The 25,116-nt window shown below is 34.0% G+C and overlaps 4 protein-coding genes across 6 annotated transcripts; 1 reads left to right on the top strand and 3 right to left on the bottom strand.

Moving 5' to 3' along the window:
• Positions 1–1,080: 1,080 nt before the first annotated feature.
• LOC113505082 (seipin) lies at positions 1,081–7,988 on the bottom strand. 2 transcript variants are annotated; one of them, XM_026887596.1, is made up of 9 exons: positions 7,794–7,988; positions 7,274–7,505; positions 6,320–6,465; positions 5,285–5,369; positions 4,686–4,803; positions 4,217–4,355; positions 3,571–3,656; positions 3,332–3,407; positions 1,081–2,972 (listed from the first exon to the last, which is right to left on the bottom strand). In XM_026887596.1, exons 1-9 carry the CDS (start codon positions 7,831–7,833, stop codon positions 2,890–2,892), a joined length of 1,005 nt encoding a protein of 334 aa, XP_026743397.1. In that variant the 5' UTR covers positions 7,834–7,988; the 3' UTR covers positions 1,081–2,889. The 2 variants fall into 2 exon arrangements, with proteins under 2 accessions (XP_026743397.1, XP_026743396.1); XM_026887595.1 differs by having other exon boundaries at positions 7,274–7,985.
• Positions 7,989–8,163: 175 nt separating this feature from the next.
• Positions 8,164–13,167, top strand: LOC113505078 (valine--tRNA ligase-like). Its single transcript, XM_026887586.1, has 4 exons — positions 8,164–8,781; positions 9,524–9,633; positions 10,200–10,690; positions 10,922–13,167. The coding sequence occupies exons 1-4, from the start codon at positions 8,526–8,528 to the stop codon at positions 13,038–13,040; spliced, it is 2,976 nt and encodes a 991-aa protein (XP_026743387.1). The 5' UTR covers positions 8,164–8,525; the 3' UTR covers positions 13,041–13,167.
• A 2,391-nt stretch (positions 13,168–15,558) lies between these two features.
• LOC113505108 lies at positions 15,559–20,481 on the bottom strand. Of its 2 annotated transcripts, XM_026887632.1 has the most exons (4): positions 19,753–20,481; positions 18,953–19,217; positions 17,956–18,046; positions 17,787–17,853 (listed from the first exon to the last, which is right to left on the bottom strand). In XM_026887632.1, exons 1-4 carry the CDS (start codon positions 20,068–20,070, stop codon positions 17,790–17,792), a joined length of 738 nt encoding a protein of 245 aa, XP_026743433.1. In that variant the 5' UTR covers positions 20,071–20,481; the 3' UTR covers positions 17,787–17,789. The 2 variants fall into 2 exon arrangements, with proteins under 2 accessions (XP_026743434.1, XP_026743433.1); XM_026887633.1 differs by lacking the exons at positions 17,787–17,853; positions 17,956–18,046 and adding an exon at positions 15,559–16,870.
• Positions 20,482–20,659: 178 nt separating this feature from the next.
• On the bottom strand, positions 20,660–23,527 carry LOC113505106 (macro domain-containing protein RSc0334-like). The gene is made up of 4 exons (XM_026887631.1): positions 22,893–23,527; positions 22,091–22,183; positions 21,666–21,741; positions 20,660–21,342 (listed from the first exon to the last, which is right to left on the bottom strand). Exons 1-4 carry the CDS (start codon positions 23,265–23,267, stop codon positions 21,011–21,013), a joined length of 876 nt encoding a protein of 291 aa, XP_026743432.1. The 5' UTR covers positions 23,268–23,527; the 3' UTR covers positions 20,660–21,010.
• Between the last annotated feature and the right edge of the window lie 1,589 nt (positions 23,528–25,116).

Below are 25,116 nucleotides of genomic sequence, written 5' to 3'. Positions count from 1 at the left end.
TAGGTATTAGAGACATGAGTTTCTTCGTGTCTAGCCTAATTGTTATTTCTATATATAAGCATTTTCTTGTTTGTTTTGTTTCACTAAACTGATGTACATATCTCGATACTGCCAAACTGTGCACAAAACTATGTATTTCAACCTTTAATATTGTTAGTCGATTTCTTGATCCTTTTTAAACCGACTTCAAAAGGAGGTTGATTAATATAACCTGGACTCGTTTGGATATTACCTGTTTATAGGCTGGTATTATAAAACCCAAAAAACAATGATAATTTATGTGATAATTACAAAATAAAAACATTTTTCTTCTCAATCTTGCACTCTTATAATTGTGATTGGGGCATAGATTTCTAAAGCTCAAGGATCAAGAAAGGGGCACTATTCAGTTATTTCAAAATAATAAACTATAAACAAAACCATGTTAATTGTTTTATTTTTGAGTAGTTTCTATAGAAATTATAAAACAACTACTTTAATGTGTGGTGACCAGGTTGAAGTCACCACGCCAAACCAACTGCTTCGATCCCCGCGTACGACAAACATTTTTGTGATCTAAGAATGCTTGACCTGAGTCTGGGTGTGTTTGTGCATGTAACTTAAATCTTACTTCCTCTGCGAGACAAGGATTCAATTCCTAATGCGGGAGTCGTTTGCTAAAAGGAAAAAAAAGACAGACTGGCAATAAAGGGCCTTGGAAAAATGACGATAATTTTCACAACTATGTTGAGGTTAGCTTCTAGTCTAACCGGGTGCAGCTCAACCAGTGTTTTACAAGGAGCGACTGCCTATCTGTCCTCCTCAACCCAGTTACCAGGAAAACACGATACCCCTTAGACTGGTTGTCAGACTTTCTAGCTTCTGACTGCCCGTAACGACTCTCAAAGATGTGAAAAAGCCGGGACCCATGACTTAACGTGCCTTCCAAAACACGGAGGAACTCGTTATGACATAGATGGTCACCTATCCCGAGACAGACAGTATTAAGCGTAGCTTAACCTATAATCCAATCTGTATCTTCATCAACTCGTGCAGTTGTTGTTCAGGCACGAGCTCCTCAGAGAAAATAAAACAACAAAATACAACATCAATATTTATTTATCTAACTCCAAAGTAAAAAATATTTATCACATTATAATATCTCCGATATAGCTCACATTTATATAGCTCTATCTACCAACACATATTTATGATTTACTAAACACCGTTTAACAACGCACGTAACACCGACACTTTAGATAGTGTGCAAATCTTTAATTGACGTATAAATCTAGCGTTTTTTTGATATCCCTTTCTCTGGTACAAAATAAAAAGGATAAAAAAAATATGGCAACTTCATAATAATATAAATTAGCAGAAAATTTTGCGTAAAAAAGTTCATTAATTCTTAACGGTATTGCAAAAGCAAAAATTTGTACGTCCTCCATTTTTAATTTTGTTTACCAAGGTAATAACACATACAATTTGCCACCTATCTTAAGTTGAACAGTAGTTATTCACCATTAAGCGTCTGCTTAAACAAATTCAGTTATTTTATAATATTTAAGTATTCCTCATTTATTCGATAATAATTAATATCCCTGGATGTCATTACAGATGAGACATTTGGATTCACAAATATATATTTTAATCATGTAGAGAGCCAAATCAATATAATTTGTATTTATATTTTCATTTATTGAGTTAATACAACACCAAAAGCTTTTCAATGCATGAATGTTATAAAGGCACTAACGATTTTTTAGATTTACCAAACATGTCTGTATGTTGAAAATAAACCTAGCTGACCCGCGTTCATGTATAGCTTTTGAAGCTATGAAACTCATTTAAAGTGACTTTTTATTGGTTAATGTTTTTTCAAAATCGGTTCAGTATTCCCCGAGCTTATTATTATTCCCTACGGCCTCAGAATATTACCTCTTTCTAATAATCGTACAGAAGTATATGTCATTTACATGATGAATGCAGAAATGCAAAGATTTGAACATACTTCTTAAGAACTGTTAGCCCGAATATGTATTTTCATTTGTTTGCTATCGATGTAAAAGTGATGATTTATCCTTCTTACAGAATAAATAATTTCATTTCGCTTGGTTTCTGAACACATTTCTCTAAGTAGTGTGAATTTCTCGCGATAACTATTTAAATACAGAAATTGTTTGCAACTGTTACAATAAAGTTGTGAGTGAGTCTGTGCATATATTTCGAAGTGTATATCAAAAAGCTCATAAAAATATTATTCATAAAACTACATACATACATTCAAATATGGACTTTATGTCTATCACATAAGTCTTGTTTTACATCGATATGCGTTTTGCTACTACTTTGAGCATTTTAATACATCTTGATTTCGTTATAATAAGCTTCAAATTAAATTTAATAATTTAATACGAATTAAAATACCAGTCATCTTTAAAAAAGCTGTTAAAAAAGTGGTAGATTGGAAATAAATTATCTCTTTAACGGTATTAATCCAATGTTATGTTACATTCGGAATGTAAGACACATTTTACCGCACTGGTATCGAACCTAGACCGACCGAATACTACAAAGAGTTTCCTATGCGGAAAACCTAATAACACCAGGCAAGTCTCATACATCTCTCATACATTAAAATGATGTAATTTTTGATTTTTTGAGAAGATTAATTATCCTGTGATATAAGTACATATTTTTACTACACTGTCATTTGCGCCAAAAACTTTTATAAATGCTTTGAAAAATCAGTTTGTAAGTCATTAATTTTTGTTGCATTGTGATTGTTACTGTTTTCAGTGTATATAAATAATTAATTAAGTAAATCGCTTTCTAATAATATTATAAATTCATCCATATCCCATACATACGAGTGTTGCCATCATAAATATTTCTCTATATAAATCACATTTAAGTCTTCTTAGTTTCCTCTTTCGATTCGATCTGTTGGAATTCCTTTAGAAGGGCATCCTCTTCGAAGAATGAAGAAGAATCTGAAAGATAAAAATATATTTGTCTTTTCATATCGAGTCTTTTTCTCAACTGAGAAAAAATATAGATTAAAACCCTTTTAAAGATGAATGCGAAAGGCTTTTTTTATACTGCATAGGACAGTTTGCCAGCTCACTCTCGCAAATTAATATCAGTCTAGACAATTACTGTGTCAGTGTGTGAATTATAAGATTTATTTTAAATTGTTTAATACATTCACGATTGCACTTATCCTGGCGCGAGCAAACTTGTTCAGCCAAACACAGTATTTTCCATGTTTTGTATTTTTATGGAGACCTAAATGCAGTATTTTTCATTCATGGAAAGGACAGCTATTTATGAAAGTTAATTAAGTATTTACCTTCTCTCTCCAACTTGACTTTGCCAATGAAAGCTTTGTCATCCTCTTCAGTCTTTATTTCTGAACGAAATTTATTCTGAAATATAATAAAAAATACAACTAGTTAATTTCTTATTACCAAATACATAACTCTTCAGTTCAGTTACCAATCATTTATTGCTACGTACCTATAAAAATTTTCTTTTCGTACGTACCTGGACATCTTTGGCTAAGTAAGAAGATATATAATTTAAACTCACTTTAATAAATTCAGGCAGTCCATCTTGTAAGTGGTACCAGCTGAGGATGAACACCAGCGACACGAAGAACAGGTTTGTGCAGATACCTGTGGAATACAGACATAAAAGGTTCTTTATTTATTTCTATACTATATACGTCAAAGTTTTGGGGGAAAATGTAGCTTCTTATTATCAGTCCTATGTTCTTGTTGTCCAGGAAAACATCATTAAATTATCCTTTTAATATATGTAGTTTTTATCTGCGTTCATTTACTAACTGTGATAAATACTTCATTCTTCTACAATGACGGCCATGCAAAGGGCTGGTGTAAGACTAATAAATACAACACGGTAAATTTAAAATTAAAAAACTGTAAAACCGACTGTAAAGCTTTCACACCCCACAACTTTTAAATGGCTCAAGCGATTTTTATGAAATCGCTATGATAGACAGACCAGTCAATTTTTTTGCAAAAAAAAACCCTCTTTTGGGTCGAGTGTTTAAAAATAATTACTGTGTCTAAAAACCAGTCTTTATATAATTTGGTACAAAAGTAGCTGGACAGAAGAGACATAAATATTTGGCTAAGGCAATCACACATTGAAAAATTAATAATAAAAGAGTCCTCTCGACAAATCCAGAATGATTTCTCATATAACCACTCACCAAAGAAGGCAGATATCTTGGGCCAGTGGAACATGAGGTAGCGCAGCCCCGTGAAGTGAGCCTGCACGTGCAGCTCGCTGGAGTACACCTGCGCGAAGCGGGACTGCAGCTCCACGTAGGCGTCGGTCGCCGGCTTCTCCTGGGACACATACCTCAGAGTAAGAACATGGTTATAATGGTACAAACGTACCTACGTGTATGAAATAGGTAAAGTTAATAGATTTAAAAAATCTAAATACCCATGTTTTTAAATTTCACTCTATTAAAATTGTATCTAAATCGATCCAGCCGTTTTTATAGTTGTAAATTGCATTTGTTGCAAAGATCGATACTAGTTAGTAATCCCGTTATACACCCGTGAGTAAACCGTTGCATCATTTAATAATGAATCAGTTCACGATATTTACTATAAAAAAAACTAGTTTTATTTTATAACAGAATGAAACACTGATACATGACAGAATCTTACCGGATCATCTTCGAAGTCGCTGAAGAGTTCCACTTTAAGTTGCTGTTTCTCTTCATCAACTCCGCCGAGGTAGAACGGAGAGAAAACGAATGTCCTCATCAAGTGGTGTAGCAATGACCTGCGAGATAAAAACACTTGAATAAAAACTACTTAGGTCTGTGAGACGAAAACAACAACAACTTGAATGAAAACTGCTTACAAGTGCTAAGGAGGTGGAAGTTGAATTTGGAGGGAGGGTGGCAACGCCGCGACGAGTTTACTATCTCTCATGTTAGGTACTCTGAATTCTGTTTTTTTAAGGTGAGGGGAGATCAAGAAGGTTTTGACTTTAAGCTTAGAGAAAATAAAAGTTCCTACTGCAAGCCCCCCCCCCTACTCGAAACTATATGAAATGAACAGAGATAGATATATGAATATGCAATTGAATTCAATAATCCTCGTCCCACGAGGCGTCTTATGATTATTATTTTTACACTCAGAATAAGCATTCGTGGATAACACAAACACATGCCCAACGTAGGGATCGAACCCGCGACACGTGTAACGTAGATAGAGAGCACTTGGCTATTCGTGCATAACCCATGTATTTTTTTATTTACCTGTATCGTAGCATAGCAGATCTGCAAGATGAGGACACCAGGTAACCGCCTTTGGCTCGCATTTGGACGCACACCATAAACATACCTGAAAATAAGAGGTATTGTTTAAACAAATTATTAAATTATAATCGTGGCTTTTTTAAAAGAAGTAACTATAAATATTTACATCTAGACATCTTTTCATACCACTTTAAAAAGTGATTCTCAATTGTGATTCTTATTTTTTGTTGTAACTGGATGGTAAGGATTTTAAGATTGGACACCCACACCCACTTCTTTGGGGAAGGAAATGGGAGGCAGTAGACACTCTAAATTAGAATACGGGCTTCTTTTTATCCGCGAGTTTCACAGCGAGTGCAGCTTATAACAATTTTATATTTCATGTATGTTTGTAAGCTATATGTAGTGACGTATAAAGTGATGATGCGTGCATTTCGGAAAACTACGCCATACGAGAAAGATAGGACAGCATAAGAATGAACAGTCATTCACCTCTATTAGAGTCAACATGTATTATCTACGAGCAAACCCTACTGATAATTCATGATTTATTTTTATATTGTTAATATTTGTTACTCTGTCGTTCTTTTTCACTTACAAAGTAATGAGCTAGCAAGTAATATTAATTCAGTTAATACCTATATTCAGATGTAGACATGTTATTATAAGTAGATACTTTTGGGTTATTCTTAAAATGAGAGAAAAGTGAAATCAGTATTAACCAAATTAAAAAAAAAATTGTATTCTTTTTTTAATTTGGTTAAAAGGTATGCCGAAGAATACTTTTTGTTCAATAGTAACTTTCGTGAAGATGATTAACTATTAAAGGAATGTCAAAGAATACTGAAAAAAGTTGATGGCGTGTGCGGCGTGGCTAGTGGTCATTAAAACCCAAGTCTATAACACCTTTAAGCAATAAAAAAGGATACCTATAAAAAGTCTAGAATGCTGAACAAAGTTGATGGTGTGGCTAGTATAAACTATAAAAAGTCTATAAAGTCTTGAAAAATATAAAAAAAAACATAAATAACATACCTAAGTCCTTGTTAACCTGAGACTCGGGCATCTCAAGTACCAGTTTGATCCGGTACGGCTGTTTCGGCATGAGTATGTTGTTCTGCTTCGTCAGCTGTACGTACGCATATGGGTACGAGCATATGCCTGACTTGTCCTCGCATGGCCTGAAATTCAATTCTGTATTAGGTAAATATTTGGTTCTTCTTTTAAATAGAGGTTATTATTAATATGACCATTTATTTTTCTTGTTGAAGCGATGTGATGAAATTACTTATAAGAGGGGATGATTGTCTATAGAATGTGTTGCAGGAGAAAACCATAGTATCTATATATCTATACATAGATATTCAATTTCTATGTTATTTACTGTAAATGATTTATTATTTGTTTATTTGCAGCAGTGAAAATTTGGAGGGTGTTTTATTATTATTCTAATCATTTGATGCACATGATGTCTAAATATGAAAATGTAAATAGAGAACATGCTTGAATACACTGATCTCTTAAACTACCAGTTGGGCTTGAAAGTAAAATTTTATTTCTGAGATTTTTCAAGAGAGAAAATCAACACAAGGTTAGGTAATCTGCTTTGTATGCAAATAAATAAGTAAGTTGAGTGGGTTATCCAAAAATCACAATAAGACAAGTAAAACTGTCTGTAACATTTGATTGATACAAGTAAATGATTACTGTTAATAATTAATTAAAGTTTATCATTAATCTCAAAGTTGGTATTTTTATTTAATCACTTGATCCATTGACCCTGAAAACCAAGTGACCTAGTTTCAAGATAATTATTTAACATACAGACTTTACTTAGCGCTAATAAGCTGTATTTATCAAAATCTACAATAAAAGTAAAAAAAAAGACCTCGACAGATTTCGTTACTCCAAACAAAAAGAAAATGGTAAAAGAAAAAAGCGGGTACATTTGATTTATTATAAATAAAAGAGTTTAGTTTAAATACTTACTTAAACTGAAAATGGACGGGCCGCACATGAGTAACATTTGGCATGTAAATATTATAGAAGCCCACATACATAAAAATTGAGATCCACACTATAGCAGTAATAAACAATATCACGATCGCGACTCTGTACATTAACTCTTTAACACTTGTTATACTTTCATCAGTCTTTTTTCTATATCCCAAATATTGGTTTACAATAAACGCTTCGATCGGAGTCCTCACATACTCTCGCACTACGGTAAAAGGATTCAAATAACGCAACACACTTTTTTCCATCATTTTTTTTTTTTTAATTAAAAGCAGTCAAGGAAACGGATCTGTGCTTAATCGTGGGTAGATAAATGAACAGTAATGATAATGCATATCGCTCGTACAAGGGTTAAGTCCGTTTTGTTGATAGAAGCGTGATAGATGACGCAGTGCTACGGATGCTAGTAGATTAGTTGATAAGCGGTGGAGGTCAATTAATAAATTGTTGTTAATTTGTTATTGTTGATAAAGCTTTGTTGACAGTTACATTCCTTTTGCTCTGTAGATTGACACTTTGTTTTGGGCTTCCATTTTATAAAAATGAATCTTCCCCGAACAAGGCTTTTATTGCTATTATTACGTTTCAAACAAGGTTTCACTGTCAGTCAGTGTCAAAGGTCATGACTGGAAGTTTCATTTCGTTCTTAATTTTTTTCCCCTTAATCAGGGGAAGTGTTTAACCTGGCAATATATACTAAAGTTGTCAGATTCTACAAATTCCGTTCCATGCAGCTGAAATCCTGTGAAAACTATCGCCTTAATGAGTAAAAAATATATTAAAAAAAATTAATTTACTATTACTGCCTATAACATCCCAGATCAATACTGATCTACATTATTGACGAGGATTCACTTTACATATAACATGTCTAAAACATCATCCACATCCTATCATGACATAGAATTTAGAACAGCTGATAAAGTGACATTTGCGGCTTGAGGCAAGCGCCCGCAGTCGGTATCGCCTTCAGACGAATATTACGAATATTCTGCAGTGTGAACTCTTTCGATTTTCATTTTACCTCTTTCTACAAACATTAAGAAACATTTTGATTTAATCACTGTGAAAAAAAAAGCCGTAGACAGTACACATTCTTATTCAAGTGACAGAAGAAAATAATAGCAGCTCAATCAAAATTCATAACAACAATGTGCTAAAATTACTTTTCACACAAAAAACAACTTTTTAACTAGCAATTTTGGTTATACATCAAAATTCTACAATGTTACGACAACTCAGTATAAATTTCCCAAATAATAATGTAAAACTCAGGCATATGAGATGGCTTTCAAGTACAACAAATATAGAATTAAAACCGGATTTGTCTGCAAATGCTTACCAGCCAAAATTGGTAGAGAAAAAGAAAGTATATGAGAACTGGCTGAAATACGATTTATTTACCCCTGAATATCCTTCCTCGAAACCAAGTTTTAGCATGGTTCTTCCACCTCCAAATGTCACTGGGAAGTTACATTTAGGTTAGTTTATTGCCTACCTATTTTTTTTTGTGATAAATATCTTATTATGAATGAAGCTTGTGGAATGATCAATGTATAATAGCAATTAGGTACTGCTGTGTTTTGTTATTGCTTCAAATCTGTTGCTTATTGCTGTTACTGTTAAATTGATACTGAAGTTATTTTGCAAAAATCATGACTGAAAGTTTGCAAGAATATTGTTTTAATTGTTAGTAATAGACTTTAGCAGGTGTAATATTGCTATATTCCAGCAAAGAGGTTACATATACCTTTATGTGTATTCTTCTGCTTACCTTAAACCCAAGGTGATACTGGGTTGGCTTCCAACCTCACCAGTTTCTGCCTTCAGATGACCTATCTCTGAAGAAAAGCATTTCAGGGCCAAGATGTTGATGATTATAACAATAATAATGTTACCCTATATCCAACCCACTGCTGGGCACAGGCTCCTTCCCATAAAAGGAAGGTTTGAGTATCGAGATTTGTAATCAAATTAGCTCAATGCAGGTTGGCGATTTCAGATTCCAATAATTGGAAACCTGATTTCCTCTCATTGTTTTCCTTCACCATTAGTCAGTGAATTAATAAATTACATAACTTTTAAAAACTGACATTTGTATTTTGTATGCATTGGGATAGAACCATTACCTTGTGCATACAAGCCCATGCATAGAACAGAAAGAACACAACTGAGGGCAACAAGGAATTATTATTGAAATCTATTTCCTGTATATATTTTCAGGTCATGCACTCTCCTGCACAATACAAGATGTTATAATGAGACACAAGCGGTCTACAGGTCACAACTGTTTGTGGCTTCCAGGGACTGATCACGCTGGGATAGCTACACAGGTATGTAGAAAGGAAAAAAACAATTAATCTGTAACACTTGAATACTCATGCAAGTCATGTGGGGACTATAAAGGCCCCTACTGACTGTGGCACACCAAATAGGTCACATATAATAAAATACAAATAAATTTTCAAGTTTTGCACTGTACACCTTTAAGTCTATAATCACTTGCGCTTGTGCTTACCCTCAGAAGTATTTATCACTCAAGATGTATAGAATATTCTTTATTGCACACAACCTTTGGATGGACTAAAGCGTTATGTGTTGTTCCTTATGCTAGTACTCATTCTATTATCAGTATAAACATCATGAATGGAAAAAGAGCGGTTTTAGATTCTTCTCATTTTTCGAATCAATCAAAATCCGATCTTATTCTCACCAATCAATCTGCATCGCAATTATTGTTATTTAGCGCAGATCTCAATGGAGATTGAACGTGTACGAAGTGCCATTAGGAGTGCCTAAAAATGCTCACAGCAATTTGGGCTCAAAAGGCACATCGCAAACTAGACTATGTCATAAAATATGTACACTGCTGTCTGTTAATTCGCTTAATACTTTACAGGGAGTCGTCGAAAAACATCTGAAGACAAAGCAAGACTTAACACGGCATGCTCTAGGCCGAGACAAGTTCGTTCAAGAAGTGTGGAAATGGAAGGAAATGCATGGTGATACCATAAGCAAGCAATTGGAAACCCTTGGGTGTTCGCTCGACTGGTCTCGACAAGTATTCACCTTAGACCAAAAGCACACACTGGCCGTCAACACAGCTTTCATACATTTATTCAGAAAAGGTTTGATATACAGAAAAAAGAGTTTGGTTAACTGGTGCAATGCCTTAAAGTCAACAGTTTCGGATATTGAGGTTGAGAATGTCACGTTGAAGGGCGCGAAAGATATCATGATCCCGGGCTATGATAAGCCGGTGCGGTTTGGTATGATGTATTACTTTGCGTACAAGTTGTATGATTCTGATGATGAGATCGTGGTGGCTACCACTATGCCGGAGACGATGCTTGGGGATACCGCGATCGCTGTGAACCCTGAAGATGAAAGGTAATATATTTCGCTCATTTTTTTTCTGTAACCATATAAAAATCTGTTTGACAGCGAGACGCGAAATGAGTTTTGTTGAGATTTTTTCTTTCCGATATTAAACAGAAATTCATAAGTCGTAGATGTTTTTGAATTTAACACAAAAAAGATTTTTGTTCAGGTTACTCTGACAATCAATGCTCTGTAGAAGTATCTGGATTCCTGCAATAAGTCTCAATTACATTGCTCCAGGTACAAACATCTCAAGAACTGCAGAGTAATACATCCCTTCAGGAACACCACGATACCGATTATATTCGACGATTTTGTCGACATGGAAGTCGGTACGGGCGCCGTCAAAATAACTCCAGCTCACAGCAGAATAGACTACGAGATAGCAATACAACACAACCTACCTATGATACAAGTTTTCGATGAAGAAGGTCTCATTATGAACTCAGGAAGATTCAACAGGAACAAACGTTATGATTGCAGGGATATATTAGTCAATGTTTTAAAGGAAATGGACCTCCTTCGTAATATAAAACCTCATCAAGTCAATCTACCTATCTGCAGTCGAACTGGTGATGTTGTAGACCAGCTACCTAAAGAACAGTGGTTCATGTCCTGCAGTGAACTGAATGCAAGAGCATCTGAGCTCGTGGAAAGAGGAAAATTAAAAATTCTGCCTGAGAAACATGTCGCGTCTTGGCTCAGATGGACAGCGGACGGCAGAGACTGGTGTATTTCAAGACAGTTGTGGTGGGGACATCGGATCCCCGCGTACAAGTGCACGCTAGACCGAGATGTCGTGTGGATCGCGGCGAGTAACGAGAGCAATGCCAAGAAATATGCGTCAAAGATCTTGAGAGCGATGCCAGACTCCATCAAAGCTGAGAGAGACACCGACGTTCTTGACACTTGGTTCTCGTCGGGAATATATCCATTTGCATCGCTCGGCTGGCCCAGAACGTCTCGTTCGCAAGACTACAGCCAATTCTACCCTATTAACCTAATGACAACGGGACACGATATACTTGGATTCTGGGTTCACAAAATGGTGATCCTAGGTCTGGAAGTCACCGGGCAGCTGCCGTTCAACAAGGTGTTATTGCATGGAATCATTTGCGATAGTAAGGGTGCGAAAATGTCTAAAAGCAGAGGCAATATCATAGACCCGATGGACGTCATCGAAGGCATCACATTAGATAAGCTCAAGGACAGGTGTAAGGAGATGCACAGGAACGGAATTCTGACCACTGAAGAGTTGGATAAAGCTTTAGTGTATCACCACGCTAACTTCGCGAGCACAAAAGGTATTCCTGAATGTGGAGTCGACGCCCTGAGGTTCACGTTACTGTCTCAAGACATAAAGTCGCATTTCGTCAACTTTGATGTGGCTTTATGTCACGCGAACAAACTGTTCTGCAACAAAATCTGGCAAAGCGTTAAATATACGCGCCTTTCGTATCGCAAACTCGAGAAATTAGGAAAAGACGTCACGACGAAAGACCTCACTTACTTTGATAAATGGATTCTCAGTAGGCTGGCCGAAATGGTGGAGCAGGTGAACCAGGCTATGGACAACTACGATTTCCATTTAGCAACGAAAGCGTTAAGGAACTTTATTTATAACGAATTTTGTGACGTCTACTTGGAAGCCACGAAACCTGGTTTTGAAAGCCTCAATGTTAAGATGGGCTATGTCCACGCTCACACGCTGACGGCTTGCTTGGACACCTCTCTGCGATGCCTCGCTCCGTTCATGGTTTACTTGGCGGAGGAACTGATTCCGAGAGTACCCTCGTTTTCATTCAACATCATACACAACTACAATGACTCCTCGAACAAGTACTGGGACTTCCCGCAAATCAGAGACTTCAAAAAATGGAAGGATGCCCCTTACGAGAAGAAAGTTTCCAGATTGTTGAACACTGTCAAACTGATCAGAGAAATGAAAGGCCTTTACAATATTTCGAACAAGGAAAAACCGTGTGTTTACATTAGAACTGAGGATAACACACTAGCATCTGATATTATTCATAACAAAACTGTTTTTGTAAATTTGACGAGATGTGGCGACATTAAGTTTGAGAAGGACCCTACAACGAATTTCGTGACCGCCATATTGGACGGCGATACCGAAGTGAATGTGGAACTAGCTGGTGAGGATGTAGAAATAGCTGTGTTTGCGGCCAAAAATAAACTAGAGAAGAAAATTAAAATGTTAGAAGAAAGTTTGTCAAAGTTAGAAGCTAAGTTTTCAAGTGGCCATTATTTGACGCACGCACCGGAGTGGACACAGATTGTAGACAGAGAGAGAATGATCTCCAAGAGAAGGGAACTTGAAGAATTGCAAAGACTGATGTAATATTAAGTGAAATTATTATAGATGTTAGGTAGTTAAAATTACAGAAAAAAAATGTCCACTTGGGATGTTAGTCTGACATCTTAGTGCAATAAAATTTCAGTTATTAAAGTTACGTTTCTTTAAAATATGTTTTGTTTTTTTTTCCAGTTCGAAAACTCAAAAAGTCCTTATTACAGCTAGATTAACTTCTACTTATGATAGTGGTTTCTTAGGTTTACGCGAATGTTAGACATTGAAATGAAACTACTTTTACGGATTTTATCGCGGTTTAATTTTTGATTTTAGTTCCCGACGTCCAAAAAAAAAAACCGCGATAAAATCCGTAAAAGTAGTTTCATTTCAATTTCTACTTATGAAATAATAAGCTATATAAAAATCGAATTAATATTTTATTAAAAATCAATAAAATGTTAAAATTACAACAGACAATAATTTTGTAAATCTATTAATTGACTAACAATAGTGGCCCCTTAGAACCAAAATAATACGAATCTTATCTACTCCTAATAATGGAAACCATTAAAATATATATTCCGAAACATGTGAGGTGAGGTGTTTAATATGTATTACAAAAAGCAAGCAACAAATACACTTAAGTAATAATAATAACCCTAATTACATTTCTTCTTTATAAGAATGTACAAAAATCTTTTAATTTAGTAAAATAACAGTACAATGAATTTATCCTGTTCTCCATTTGTTCAGGTATTTAGAAAAAAAAAAAAAATTGTGTGACTTTTTGTCTAAATACTCAGTGTAAAAACAAATATAAAATAACAATTAAGATTACCAAATGAAATATACCACTTGTACTTATAAAGTATAAAAAACACCAAGACTTAGTTTTTCTATTGTACGATTATTTACCTGCACAAATTGAGTATAGATATTGATGAAAGCGCATGTTTTAAATAACCCATTAATTTCAATATTAGATATAGTGTTGCCACACACTGGCCGGTCATAACCATAAAAAGTTGCGACCAGTTTTCTTGCTCCCTAACCAGGGCTCCAATTCTACTATTTACAATGGCCGATGAATGAATAGAAATTGTATTAAATTGGCACTATTCGTATTATTTTAAGCATTTTTCCAACACAATAATTACAAAGTGTTGGTAAAATGCTTAAGAGGGTAGGAATAGTGTCAAATGTGTGGCGCCCCAAAATACAAAGACGTATTCACATGAACCTTCAAAACAATAATATGAAACATTAAACTTAATAGCTACTAATAAGTAAGCCTATAATAATCGTCTTTGAGCTCTACACATTTATATTCCACTTTTTAGCATTTTCCCAAGCTTTGTTGGGCACTTCCAGTTTCATTCGTATCTTCGGAAAAAGATCATGAGTAATCATGGTTTCAATCTATCATAATGATCTATGTATATTTAAAAATTTGGGTTATGACAAATAAAATCTAATCACTCCGTCAAATAGATTTCCAAACAAAATAAATAGATGCAAATGTAAGTGATACATAAGTAGAACTGTCGTGTGACGTCACTTACCAGTACAGATTTTACTGACAAATGACGTCACTAACGTTTACTTCAATATATCATCTGTCTTTTATCTTCGTATTCGTTATTGATTAAATTAAAATTAAAAATACGCATTCAATGTTTTTTAGAAATTTATTTTGAAAGACTTATTCGATTTTTGTTGTCAAATACCCTATTTTCTGTACCTACATTTGATATGCTTAGCCTTAACAACACAACACTCATAGCCACAACACACACTTAACATATTCATATTTAACTAACATCTATATTAAATTATTTATTTATAACAATAACATTTAATATATAAGAAAAACAAATTCATAGTTATTTGAGAACAAAAACACTGATTTTCTATAAATGGACGCTAATTCACTAAGACTAGGCATTCCAGATTCTACCTTACACACAAGTGAATAATTTACAACTTTATTACAGAGACATAAAGCTCAATTTGCTTTAAAATATAACAGAATAACAAAATACACCATGTGTCAGTTCTATTTTGAACGTTAAGCTTATTAATATAAAGTTCATTACAGCTTGTAATTCTCACACCAAATGAGTTTGACATTTAAAATTGATTATTTAGTTTATTAAGTGATCATAAGGGATGCCTAATATAAAAATTATAGTGGAAACGAATAGCTTCTGCTTTTTCTTTTAAAATGTTGACATAAGAGTCAAAAAGTGATAAAATATGAACCGCGATAACATAGCTTTGGAAAAAAATAATGGATTGAAGTTATTTAGCAAAAGTGAAGGAAAACAGAAGAAAAGGTAAATTGAAGTTATTGTAGCGCTTCCACCAGAGCAGTGGCGTGCACAGAGGTTTTAGTCAGGGTAGGCATAAAGGAACGGCCAAGTGCGATTCTGATTCGCGACTCTCACAGTTGGTACGAAATGTAAAAAAAGGTTACCCATCAAATTCACGACCGTAACAAATGATGCTTAACCTCGATTTCTCGGTGATCTATGAAACTGTTTACTCTCTAAATAACTATCAACGTTCATGCCTACAGCCGAAAGACAGACGGACAGAAGGCCAGCCGGATTTAAAATGTTGTGCGGTAAACTTTGTAGTTACCTACCTAGTGTACCAGAGTTATATAATGGAAATGTGCCGAGCGAGGATGACCGAAGCGAAGAAAATGAAGCGATTCTATTGGTTCTTTACACATCCCTCGCTTAACATCCTCGCACATCTCTGGTGTAAACGTAGACTAAGGTACCTATATCACATTGCTGTGTTTTCAAATACATATAATATTACTTTAAGACATGGCAGTAGACCCCTTTTTTCTAAAAACATTTATAAATAGTTTGAATTCCGCACACGATTAATTAACTTTCTTAAATCTCTGATAAATTATTACAACATTGAATTTCATAAATACCTATCTATTTCTATTATAATGGACATCAATATAATCTGTAAATAATGCATTTGAACACTGACCTATATTATAAACTGGACTGTATAATCCTATTTGAAAATCAATATAATGTGCGTTAAAAGCAGTTATGCATCAACCTCTTCAGTCAAACGATGTTTCTAATTCCTACAATCGTTCACTACAATTGAAATCATTTGTATGTATGGAGATGACAGGTCAAGGTCACGTGACTTATCGAAACGAAATTTCATTTCCATACATTTGAGTGAGATTTATTGAGGTTAACGATTGTAGAAAGGTCAATCGGTTGGCCCCGTAAAGGTCGTAAAGTACTGTGCAATTTTGGAAGAGAGAGCGGAGTCTTTCTTCCAAAATACATGAAAATAGATTTGTTTGAAAGTGTCATTGTGATGACACTCTCAAGCAAGTGAAACGAAATTACTTTATGATATGCCTTGGAAGTGAGCCTCTTTGAAACAAATATTTAATAAATATATATATTTTATTACAATTAATAAACATCAATATATTGCGAGTGTAGTGAAAAAAGCGTTTCCCCAATTAGCTATCCGTTCATCATGACATGTTTTAATATAAGTTATTTGTGTTTTACTCAACAGACACAATTATTTCGATAAAATGTTATATTTGGATTCAACGTTGTCTGATTTGACGTTTCTGAAGTTCCTAACAAAAATTATATCTTTAAAAATTCGCGGGCAACGTAAACTTATACATTTGGAAGTAATATATATTTGGAGAAGGCGTAAACAAAAGTAAATAACAAGGAATAAAAATCCTTAACCATAGAGCTTATTAAACTAGGATTTTAACCTCTTTGGTAATTTCCGTTTGTTTGTCTTTATGGGTGAGACTATTTTCTTTTTTCCGGATTGCAGGCAGATGTATTCGGGATCGTCTGTATCTGAAACATAACAAATTATCATTCTTCCATTATTAAATGAGGTATAACAAATAATTGATGAAATCAGCAGTAAATGTAAAGATAGAGCAACCTGCACTAACTAGAGCTATACAGGGTGTCCCTGAATTCATAACCAAGTCTTAAACAAGTAGAATTCAAGTACTTTTGTGCGATCCAAATATTTATCGGGAAAACTGATATCACGTGATCATCTTTCAAGTCCAATAAGTCCGACGTCTACAAATATTAAGTTCTATACATGGCAGTATCAGCGTATACATCAGCCACATCTTTTAAAGATTGTAGCTGTTGTGTAAGCAAGCTACACTAGATAGCGTTGAGAGATATCTCTTTTCTATAATAAGCGAGTCTTATTTTGATGGTAGTTTTAAAGTAGTTCCCAGACTAAGAGCAAATTGTACTTTTAATCATTTTGATTTAATTTCATCTCGCTTTTCAAGTAGGAGGTAAATGCAACATTTTGCTCATCTATATCTATACTAATATATAAAGCTGAAGAGTTTGTTTGTTTGAACGCGCTAATCACAGGAACTACTGGTTCAAATTGAAAAAATATTTACCATTAGTCGAGGAAGGTTTTAGGCTATATAACATCACGCTGCAAATAATAGGAGCGAAGACATAATGGAAAATGTGGCAAAAACGGGGAAAAATATTAATCTTCGAGGGCTTTCGTTCAAAAATTCCTAAGAAGATAGCCTAAGATTCCTAAGATATAAGCTTCTAACCACGCGGACGAAGTCGCGGGCAACAGCTAGTATTGTATATGGTGACACGAAGTGAGTTTTGGCTCAGAGGCGCCAAACTTGGTCCTACGTTAGCGTTTGTTTGTTTGGCGGGTACTAACTACCCCAGTATATTTATAAACAATGTGATCTACGAATGAAACTCAATATTGTTAATGTAACTTTTTATTCAATATATCTTTAACATTGTCCATTCTTCCGATAGCAGACGCGATCCTGAAAATAAGAGATACGTATTTTATTTTAAAAGCCCTAATGTGAGTATTTAATAGAATATTTTAGATATTTTTATGTACACTACTGCATTTTCGTTATTACCTTGCCAGAATTTCCACTTTCTGTTTTTTATATTTTTTGTCAAATTCGCTTCGTGCTTTCTTTATTAATACCAGTTCTTGTTCCATTGGCGCTAAAATGTAAATTCAATTTATTTTTAAGTATTCTGAAATTTTATATTAAGTTTATTACTTATTTTATTTTATATTTTTACTTATTTTATTATTTACTATTGTATTTCATTATAGACCAACCAAAAGCCATATTGTGGCAATTTTAATAAAAAATATTTACTAAATTAGAACATTTTTGGTGGATCTATAAGGATGTTTTTTTTAATGTATGAGAAATAAGCTTACCTTGATTTATAATAAATTCTTAATTATGTACAGTAAGTATCACTAACTCAATTTACCACAATATGGCCTAGTAGTTCTGTATAATACGCAATGGAAAAAAAAACTCGAATATTTTAACTTTGCAACATTTACCACTTCAATATCTGATTCCATTCTTATACTATATTTATTCCATTTTATTCTATTTTTATTTAGATTGAGTTCAGTTAGTTTTTGGGCCGCCATGTAAAAAGACTACTCACACAAAAATAAAACATTCATGATAGAAAACTGCCTCATATAGTAATAATTTTAATACTTTTTATTTAACTGTTTGAGTTGACCCAGTATTTGAGGAGGTTATTTATGTTAAAACGGTAGATACACCAATCACATTAACATAGATGTGACATATCAAATACGAGAAAAAAAAAACAATATAAAATAGAAATACCAACCAACTAAACCCACTGTGTGGGTAGGACAAGCAGATCTGTCATCAACAAATGAACCAGGGTTTTAGTGATTTTTTACATGTGACTTGAATGTCTGTGAAATTTGGGTGATATGTGTCTACAAAAAGTGCTACTTTGCAGAATACCTTGAATAAATGGATTTTGATTTGTGAAAACTACCCACGAAAAAACCCTACCATAAAGAAAAAACCTTAGTGTGTGAGTCATTAAACAAAGAACACTTACTTAGTTCCCCTGTATTCTCCAGTTGCATTATTTTCTGTTGCTCCTCATGCCATTTAACATGTTTTACTAGACAAAATAGATACTTGAATGTCTGTGAGCACTTTGCACATGCGTACATCATCTCTCCTGCTTTTTTACTCTCAGTCTCCACCTTGGGTTGAACATCTGTTTCATTGGCATTCTTTATGACACCTCCGGGCAGTATTTCTAATGTTGGCCAACTGTCCGGGGGTTTCTGTTTGATTTCTGATATGGGTTCTATTTCCTGTGGGATAATATTTATGAAATAAATTACATGAATGACAAAGTGTTAATTAATTAAATGTGAAGAAAGTTGTTTATACATTCTGAAGCTGAACTTCAAATTAGTACAAATGGGGAATGTGTTTATTATACAGTATCAAATAACAATATATAAATAAGAAATTTTAAATGAGCTTGCTTTATTATTTTCATTAAATTACTTAAATTGAATTTTAATGTAATAAAAAATATGGCCCACATTACTTTAACACTATGAATACACATTTCCTTTAAAATACTTACAATTCAACATTCTTGTTACTTGACCAACATATTTAATATATAATAACTGGGTCACGCATAACAATATGTAAACAATCTAAACATTTTTAAGAAAACCAGAAAATGCTCATTCTGTACTCAAAACTCAAAATTTAATCACACAAATCGACATCCTATTAAATATTTATTATTACCTAACTATAAGAATGCATTTAAAGAGCAATATGGGCTTGAATCTCTTGCCTTGAGATTCGGAAAACATCGATTAAACTTACAATAGGTATCTCCACGCCAACAGCAGGATCCGATACTTCCGGAACAATAAGCTCTTCGTTATCACTGGCATCGTCCAGAATGTCCTCAGACTGTATAGATACCATGCTACCTATATTCGAATCACTATCTTCACCGACACAGTCCCTTTCATAATCAATTTCGTCAATGATACAAGTCTCGTAAACTTCTTCCTCGTCAGTTTCTGAACCGTGAACGTCTATCACCCTCTCTATCCTGTCTCTAGAAGGCTGAACGTCCTCCATTCTAACCAGATGTACGTTCTCCAAGTCCTCATTGTCTAAAGCACTAGAAGACATGATTTCCAATTCGAGTCTCGCAACTCTCCGATCAGTTCTTACAATAAACCATAGTTGTTTTGCAGTTTAAAAGCTGTATTTCACTACCGAAGTTGATTGAAGATCATTTGAGTCATTTCAATTATCTGTTTTTGTTTTGTAAATAGATTTCTTCTCGTGATAATAACAAATCGCGAATTAGAACAAATGACATCGACTGATCACTGAAGTATAAATTGACGTTTTGAGAGCATAGATAATATAAGTAATCTACCACATGTAGGTACAGATAAAATAAAATCCATTGATCCTGATGGACGTCCATAACGTAGGCTTGCTTTAGCTAAACGACGTTGCTTTTGTCCTTCATTATGTAGTAAGTGAGACTCCTCATGCCAAAGACGGTGTTCGTTCATAGGTGTTTGATTAACACATTGTTCAATGGCGCTGTAGATATTCATAAGAAAACTAAAACATTAAAAACATTATTTATTCAAAAAAGTTTATTTTCAAAAGCCACAATTTCTATACTATAAATAACACAAGGAATCAAGTTATTCAATACCTAAGGCTTTGCCATAGGTTGAGCTGAAATGTGAAATGAGGGATCTTCGGGAATACAATTTTGTTATATTTGAGTAATAGTTTCACAAACATTTATAAACATATGCAATTCTATGCCCAGCATAGAGGTATTCAAGGCTAATGATGCTTTACGTCCTCAAAACACAACTTTCATATTTATTAGATTCAGTCTTAGTTTTTGTCAAAGCTAACTGGAATAACTCAATGGGTTTGACCCTTTCACACATATTTCGAGACACATTATGAAATCAGAAAAAAAGTTAAATTCACAACAATATTTTTGTTCTGTGTCTTCAGGCCATCTCTGTTACATTTTGATATTAAACAGCGAAAATTGCATTTAATTTTTTGGAAGAAAAATGGTAACATCAAAAATCTAATCTGTAGTTGTAGCACCATCATTATAATTCCATTCATGTACTGGGAAGTACATTTGCATCAAAGTCTCATACATATCCACATCAATAGGCAGGAAGGTGCAGAAGATGATTCTCTCCATCTGTTCATGATGTTGTTCTAGAAACTTTCTACAAATCCGTAGAGCAATGTGAGCGGCTAAACGGTTGGGGAAACCGTAGATACCCGTAGAAATGCATGGAAAAGCGATTGACTTCAGTTTGTGGGATTTGCAGTAACTCAAAGAGTTTTCGTAGCACTCTGCTAGTTTTATCTCAGATCCATCTTGAGGGCCAACTGTGTGAATTACATCTGCAAAAAAGTATTACAACTATAAAATTGGGTCAATATGCAACATGTTTAATTATTATAAACATTATTTGTGTATACAAATTTATGGAATGTTTTAGCTTAAGCAAATGACAAACCTATGCAACTACATTATTAGGTAATCATTGAACAAATTATTTATTATAATAATTTAGAAACATATAAATAACCTTTATAATATTTCAAAAGTAATTCTTTAAAAATTACACATCTGTTTACACAAATTTTAAGCACAAACTTGGGAGTATCCCAAGGTAACATGTTTGGGTCAGTGTAAATTCATGGAATATTTGTTTTGTACTTACATTTGGCTGGAAGCTGATATCCACCAGTGATTTTAGCTTGACCAGTTTTACAGCCATTGAGGCTGGTACATTCATCCTGAAAGATTAAAACTGTAACTGAATACTATCACAAGACATTTTTATAACCAAGTCTATGAGCATTATCATACAGTTAAACAATTAAATAATATAAGCCCATATGTTTTTAGCTCAACATAATATATCTAGATAATAAATCAAGTATTAATAGAAGTCTAACTGCCAAGTACACTGACAATGTGATAAGGAAATGACAAAAGAAATAGTAAAAAGTCTAAATAAAATTCGCAAGAGACAGTACCAGAATAGTATATCATACTAAGGGAGTCCTATGCCAAGAATTGGGTTATTATACATAGCTGGTGTTGATAATCATGATGATGATTTTGGTGATGATATTGAATTACCTGTAGGAGGGGCCCAGCAGCACGGTGAATAGCTCCATCAACACCACCTCCAGCAATCAGCATTGAGTTAGCAGCATTCACTATGGCACCCAACTAGACATAGAGAAGGTTTATATAAAGTAAAATACATTTAAAAGGAGCCTGTATTCAAATTAAAGTTTGGTTAACAGTATTATAAAAAAGGTATAAAAGCCTTTTAAATAGACTTAAAGACACTTTAGATAAGCAACTAGATTCTCTTCTGTTTTAGTTTTACTTGAAAATTTGCTTTCCAGAACTCTGAAGTCATAATAAATAACAAAGTATATGTAGGTTAAAAAAAATTGAACCTTTGAAACCTTTGCTGCTTGGTCATCAGTTTATTATTGAGTTAAGCAAGATATATGACTTGAAAGACCTCTATTTTATTTTAAACAAGTGGATTTATTTATAAAATTAAAAATTATAAAAAGAAAGAACTCATGTCAGAAAACTATGAATAAAAAATGATAAGTAAATGTACATTTTTACAGTCATTTTTTTTATTCCATAATATTTACACCAGTTCCAAACTTACCTCTCTAAATTGCTCTTGCATGAATACTTTATTATGAATGCATTAAGCAAAAAAAATAATTACTCATAATGCATTAAAACAATTTATAATCAGAGGAAACAGGAATTAATAATAATAACTTAATAATAAGTTAAGAGCTACAAGACATTCTGCTCCCTACCATGCAGCTGAAAACACGTCTCTTTTACACTTTTTTTAATTCATTTTAAGCTGCTGAAATAAATTTAAATTATATAATTAACTTACTTCAAGTTTAGTGATATCGCCTCTGAAGATCGAAACTTTTTGTGCCAGCGCCTTATTCAATGCGTTGTTTATTTTTATCTTTTTGAACTCGGTAAGATCGTCCAAAGTAGTCTTTTTTAACTCAATACCTTTGTGCCTTATAATGTAACTGTCCCAAGGGTCAATCATATCTACATTCAGAAAATCTTTGACAGAGTAGTGCCTCCTTCTATCTTCAAGGGACATATGGAGATCCTTCTCCTTCGTAGTTTTCCATTTGGGCTCAGACATTTTCGTAGCGTAGCAAAAATTCTTGTTGTGAATCCTCAGAACACCGGTATTTTGACAAATGAGTAGAATTTTGTTAATAATTTTCTTTGAAGTCGGTGTTATCATTTTGATAGGGCAGTGCTACTGATCGACAATAATGTAAATTATTTTTAGTCGATTAAATTACGCGAAAGTGATTGATTGCTTTTTAAACGGGTAGAAATTTCTGGTTTAATCAAGATTCTAAAATAAAAGGATTTGTTCATTTTCTTTTACCGTGATCACTTTTTGCTTACTGCAGATATGATTGATTGACTTAGGGAACGAGACACCATTAATTGATTCTCCCTCCAAAGACTTTTCACCGCATTTTCTATGCTGCACCCGTATATTTTATAAGTAAGAGCGCCAACAGAATGAAATCTGCAAATCAATTATAGTTTTCAAATCACTTTAGTTTTATAAATAATATTTTATTAACACCTTCGTACTCTCCTCAACTAGTTCGCGTAGGTTCAGCGACAAAACATTTTTATAACGTAATATTTATCGGCTTTCGGTTATCCTTTGAATAGTAATGCCGTTACCGTTATTTTTGTTCTACTGTTGTGATTTCGTTTACATCCAGCTAAATATGAATAATTTACTATTCATTAACATTTTATCAATTAGTTATCTTTACTATAATAATATTATAATTAATGTGAATGTAAGTTTGATTCACGCAAAGCAAAATTTTGAAAAGGTAAAGTTTTTGTTTTTCTATACGTACGTTCGTATGTATTTGTGTGTTACTGACTGACCAATAGAATTGCTGCATTTTTAGAGTTATTCCTATTCCTATTCTACTGATATTATGAACTCGTCATTTTGTTTGGATCTATGTTACTGTTGCAGGTTTGTTACTCTTCCACGCAAAATCCACTGAACGGATTTGGATGAAATTCAGTACACAGATAGTTAACTTGGATTCAATCGACTAGATTTATTGATATTTTGTGGTCCCGTGGGGTCATATGGCTAGTGCCAATCCGTAAAACACGATACATACTGCCAACCGCTAATGATGTGAGCGCGGGTCAGCTAGTCAAATTTTGTTACACACAGATCGATATCATTGTACGCTCATTTCAATATTTACCAGAAATTGCCCTGTATTATATTTTGCTTTATAGTGATGAATGATGGGCAAGTGGCTGATGAATTGATTCTTCATCTACTTTTATACTTTATACTAAAATTTGGATGGACACTCGAAATCAGATATTTGCAGATGATTGAACTGTGACCGTGGTCAAGGACCGGTAGCATGAATCAGGGACGTTTGGAGCGCGTTGGGTGAAAAAATGGGACAAATGGGCAACTATTGAAATTAAAATAACCCAGCACTAAACCTCCGTGTTTCCCAAGGAAACGATTAGGCGTCTGAGAACTCGCATCAAAATTAAGCAAAAGTAGTATAGTAAATAGGAGGAGTAGTAAAAAATCGCATTAGTTTGATTACGTATCGGCGGTCAGTTCCTGATGAAATCCACACACTAGCCGTTACGCGGGAGGCTATTCAGTTTTTGTCAGTAAGAGTCTCTCGCCATCCATTACCTCCCCCCATAAACTGGGCGTAAAAATGATTGCTAGTCGAACTTGGGTGAGGGGCGTAGATACAACATAGGGAAAGTGGTAAAAAGAGGAAGAGTCACCAGCAGAAGGACATTCCTGGGCCTAAATGATGATAGCCAAACCCAAAAAGCTGTTAAGTAAGTGAAAGCTATATCGGCTGTTCACCAGTGATTATATCATCATCACCATTATTCATCTACGTCTCATAAAGGGTTGCAAAAGACAGCCCAGGTGTAGACGAACATGGATCTTCACGAGATTCGGCCACGCCTTTTTTTACCAATTTTATGCATAAGTTGATCCTAAAACAATCGTGTCATTGCCTACAACGTCAAATGCGCAACGTAGCTTGAAACAC

Source organism: Trichoplusia ni, chromosome 24, assembly GCF_003590095.1.
Source record: "Trichoplusia ni isolate ovarian cell line Hi5 chromosome 24, tn1, whole genome shotgun sequence".
Lineage (NCBI taxonomy): Eukaryota > Metazoa > Arthropoda > Insecta > Lepidoptera > Noctuidae > Trichoplusia > Trichoplusia ni.
This window is presented reverse-complemented; position numbering and strand designations above follow the sequence as displayed.